We start from the raw sequence: 5,020 nt of genomic DNA on the forward strand, positions 1-5,020 counted from the left end.
TAAAACTTACACATAGGCACGAATTGGATTGGCTATGGCACCTGCCCTAGCCAATCCAATTGGCGCCTCCATTCAAGTTTTAAGAGGAGTCGCCAATTCAATTGGAGACTCCTCCTAAAAGTGGGGTATTTTAGGATTTTTTTTGAAATCAGGAGTATTTTGGGAATTTTCTTGAAAAAATGGGTTATTTTTTGTAAAAAAAACCTATTACCAACATGTACTTTTCTATGTCCTATATAAGGATTTTTATTTTGTAATTAAAACTCATAGGGTGTAAGGTGATGAGAAGTATCTGAGTGTGCAAATTAAGCTCGAGACTCTAGTTTTGAAGGGAATACTCTTGAGTGTAAGCACAAGAGTATTAAAATATTATTGGAAATAACCAAATGAGTATATCTTCATTTTGAACTATTCATTTGGAAATAAGGCTACATTTTATTATTATGATTCATTAATTGAAGCTGATAGAACAATACTACATTTTATATGAATTCATACATTTGTTAAAAAATAAGGCTAAGAGATGTATAACAAACTAAGATATTCCCTAACTAATTATGTTAAGTTCCAATGAGAGATTTCGAAACCTTGTATCATAACATCTCCAAATTAAAGCTTAAAGTAATAAATTTTATATAATTGTTTCATTCAGAAATTAAAAATAGTTGATGACCGAATGAGATAGAGTGGTGCAGTGGAATGTGCTTCTGCGTCGGAGTATGATGGATCTGAAAGATTATTCTAACGTTTAAGTCAGTAAATAAATGAGAAATAATTTGAGTGTGAAAATGAATTGAATACAGCATAGCATTATATATAAAAGACGGTTATAATTGTTTATGACGAATCAAACATATCGTGTAGATCATGACCCGATTAGATCAATGAAAAATTGATAGGAGGTCGAAATTGATTAAGACCGTATATGTTTATCATGCCTTTTCTCGTACTATGAATTAAATTGAAATAATAGTGATACTTTTATATATTTGATCCTTATAGAGATTCCCTGGCATAAAATTAAACAGTGACATTTTCAGAACTAACTTTTTGCATATTGTAAATGTGAATATTGAATTTCCTGCTGAAAAATATTGGATTCTTATTTTTCCATTATTTATGGGACTTTTGTTTCATTGTTGAAAGGACATGCAATGAAGTGAATGACGATGATTTATCATCCACTCACCGTCCAAAACATCAACCCTGTCATTAGTCAAATCCATCTACGTACCAATATCATCCATAACATTGTCATCATCATCAACCACTTCTTCTACTACTTCACTTTCTTTCTACCTAAACCATGTTAATTAATTAGCATGCAAATACATGAAATATAAAATAAAAATAATTAATTACATTTTCGTTAATATTAAAGAAATTAATGAGAGCATGTGAAACCTCTAGACAGAGTTCAAATATTAAATAATAAAATATAAATTAATGTTGATTAATATTTGATCACATGCCATTGCTTTGTAACGTACATATACAGATTGTGAAGTTGTCACCATGTGTATTAAATTAAGATAAAATACAAACGTAAGATGACCCTCCACCTATAAAAGTTTAAGGTGGTAGCTTAGCTTTTTTGTCTTAATGGAGAATAAAATAAAAGTGAAAAGGAATGAAAACGGAGGGTTTCACTTTAATTGTACACCACTAAATAATATTTAATCATGTATTAAAAATTAAGCATAGATCTGATAGATAGGCATGAACCACACATTGAAAATAATCAAAAATATTATGATTCTATAAGCAGAAAATTCCATAAGCTATATGGTTCCAACCAACACAATGGATCAGAAAGTTCATTAGAAAAAGAGTCTTCATGATGATGATAGCTAAGACCGGCCAATATAACTGAATGGGACCTTAGAAATTCAATAATTCAATATCGATATGAAATAATGCATGGGACCATATAATTGAGTTATCTTTGATTTATTTAAACTTTTTCATGTGTATATTTTGCATCATAGATGTAAGGAAAAAAGGTATAAGGTTTGTGTCCTACCCTCAGATTTTCACTACACAACGTGATAGGGGTAACTTGCTTTTCAGCCACCAATGTCCCACATGACAAAGGACATGACAATTCCACATAATAGGATAAAGGTACATTTTCTTTATCACATCAAGTGGTAGTGAGTGTCATAAGATTGAGATTCTCCCATAATATAAAACCATATTCTTAGCGTGACATTCCAAATTTACAATCACATAAACTAATAATGAAAAAAGTTTTCAAATTTTAGATACAATGCTATTTTTATTGATCTTCAAAAAAAATTACTAGTAATTTTCTTACTCAATTTTGTTGGGTTGTTAAGATTGGATTTTGTTTTTGTTTGAGTTGCGAATTCACACAATTTGACGCAGTAACAAATCTAAACATGCAAATTTAGATTTAATATTGTCATATGTCAAAAAAGATGTTGTTTTCTCATACATATGCCCGAATAAACGCAATCTAAATAAAGTCTACTAAAAAATTGTTCAATTAAGATTGAAACTCAAATAAAACTTTTATTTTGAATAAAAAAGTACACAATTACTAATTATATGCATAGAACTATTCAAGGGAAAATCAGTATCACAAGTACATTATCATTTCAAAACAAAATGGAGTACCTCAAAATTTTATTCCTTCTCTACAAATTCCTTAATGGCTCATAACAACTTAAAAGATCACCACCAAATTATATACAATGAGAGTTTCTCTCTTCTTGGCGACAATCTCCTTTATAGTGCATGTTTGGTATTAGAGTAACTTTGTCGAATTAATTTCGACAAACTTTATACAAAACATGCACATATAATTCATCAAAGAGAATTGATCTTTCTCTCGTATTTCTCAAACTTTCCCCATTTTAACAAATGACACAAGCATTGGGATTCTCTTCCATACTTTGAACATAATAATATGTTGTCATGTGAGGATTATAAGCCCTATAAGCCTTCACCATTTCTAAAACAGGGTCAGGTGCTGGTGCTGGTGCTGGCTCTTTCTTCTTCTCCTCTTCTTTCTTCTCTTCCTCCTTCTTTCCCTCTTCTTTCTTCTCTTCTTCTTTCTTCGGTTCTTCCTTCTTTTCCTCTTCTTTCTTCTCTCCCTCCTTCTTTCCCTCTTCTTTCTTCTCTTCTTCTTTCTTCGGTTCTTCTTTCTTCGGCTCTTCTTTCTTCTCTGGCTCCTTTGCTGGCCCTACAGAGATTAAATCCGCTTGCCAATATTTTCGAAGTTTGCTCACTATTTTTACTGGATCCACACTCCCTACCACAGTTAGTTTCTTCTCCTTCATGTCCATGGTGATGGCATCAATCCCTACATATTACAAGCATTATGAGACCACACTCAAGTTCTTTGATGCTTTTAATATGTTAGCCGCAATATACAGATCTTATTTAACCACAATTTAATTGAAAAAAATAATTTTATAAAAAATTTTAACTCACCTTTCACGCTTAAAAAATAGAAAACTATATGATAGACGATATAAATTTTTCATCAAAAAAAGGAAAACTAAATAGACAGCATTAAATTTTTCTTGATCCAGATTATGTGAATCATATACTATATGTTTAAATAATGACTTGTGATGTGTAGTAGTCTAGTAGATCAATCAATTCTTGCTGTATATGAAAGTGGATACAACAAACATGTTCCTTTCGAATCACGAAAACTCATTTGAATAATATTTTAATATAACAACGGAACAATTGTTTTTTTTTATGACGTGCTAACTGATACCTAAGTCACTGTCTATTTAAGTAAAAAAAAAAAATAGATATCAAAAGTAAAAGACAATTAGCATATTTCTTCATCCAAATAATAAAAAATTAATTATGGTATAAAATGTTTAATTGATTAAAATAACAATATAGTTTTCATCACCTACCACTGATTAGTTACCCATCAATTCATTCTCTCACAGCCAGATCTCAAAATTTTTGTAACATTCCTTTTGATTTAAGAATTCTCAAAAACCAACCATTTAGGTATCACAACTACTTATGTTGTTTATGATTTAGTACCTGAGAGTGTTGAAACTGTCTTCAAGGCTTTCTGTTTTGCCTTATCATCTGCCAAATCTAACTTCAGCACAAACTTCTGCAATCATATAAAATCACATATATTATTAGTCCTAATTCAAATAATTAATTATCTTATAATAAAAATATTAATTTACATTACAAGACACAAAATCCCAACTATCAAGATACAAGTGACACATAAAATAAGAATTTCAATTCATAAACATGAAAATCAGGGTAAAGGGAAAGAGAGAAAGAAAAACATTAAAGTTTAAGGAGAATCATGAGTGAATCAAGATTCTAGTGAAATATTTGGATAGAGATAAATGAAAAAAAAAATATAGAAAAGTGAGAATCAGATACCTTCATTTTAGTGTTCCTATATGGGTTTATGAAGATGAGAGGAAGAGAAACTTGAAAATGAGAGAAGTTAGAAAGAAAAATGAAAAAGGTAGTAAGAGATAAGAGAGAATGCGGTATACGAAATCAAATAATGTTGAAAAAATATGGACACGACACACTTTAATACCGATAAATGAGAATGAAAACAAGGTTTTGCAGAGTAGGAGAGAGAATAAAAAAGGTAGACAGAGAGAGAGAAAATTAAACATGCAATAGAGAGAGAAGTTGGTTAAGGGTCGCAAACATTACCACAAGGTTAAACGAGTGGTTGAGGTTGTGTTTTTTTTTTTTTTTTTTTTCTTGGTTTAATTAAGTTAATTAATTACCTCACGTATTGTAATGTTTGGATGAGGAGGAATTTAGGTGTAGACCGAAATGTTTGTTTTATATTGGTGTGGTGAAGGTATGAATAAATGATGTTGCTTGTTTATTCATAAAAGAAATGTTGGTTGTTTATAACATGTACATGTTTTATGGTGAAATTTCTTTTTCGGTTGTTTATTAACATGTACATGTGTCCTGCTGATATTTGTTTTTCGGTTGTTTATACTTTATAGTATGTACATGTGTGAATGTGTTC

At 30.2% G+C, this 5,020-nt stretch overlaps 1 protein-coding gene across 1 annotated transcript; it reads right to left on the bottom strand.

Annotated features, from left to right (window-relative positions):
* Nucleotides 1–2,553: 2,553 nt before the first annotated feature.
* On the bottom strand, nt 2,554–4,675 carry LOC127127031 (heavy metal-associated isoprenylated plant protein 39). The gene is made up of 3 exons (XM_051056115.1): nt 4,402–4,675; nt 4,039–4,114; nt 2,554–3,328 (listed from the first exon to the last, which is right to left on the bottom strand). Exons 1-3 carry the CDS (start codon nt 4,405–4,407, stop codon nt 2,880–2,882), a joined length of 531 nt encoding a protein of 176 aa, XP_050912072.1. The 5' UTR covers nt 4,408–4,675; the 3' UTR covers nt 2,554–2,879.
* Between the last annotated feature and the right edge of the window lie 345 nt (nt 4,676–5,020).

This window comes from Lathyrus oleraceus, chromosome 3, assembly GCF_024323335.1.
Source record: "Lathyrus oleraceus cultivar Zhongwan6 chromosome 3, CAAS_Psat_ZW6_1.0, whole genome shotgun sequence".
Lineage (NCBI taxonomy): Eukaryota > Viridiplantae > Streptophyta > Magnoliopsida > Fabales > Fabaceae > Lathyrus > Lathyrus oleraceus.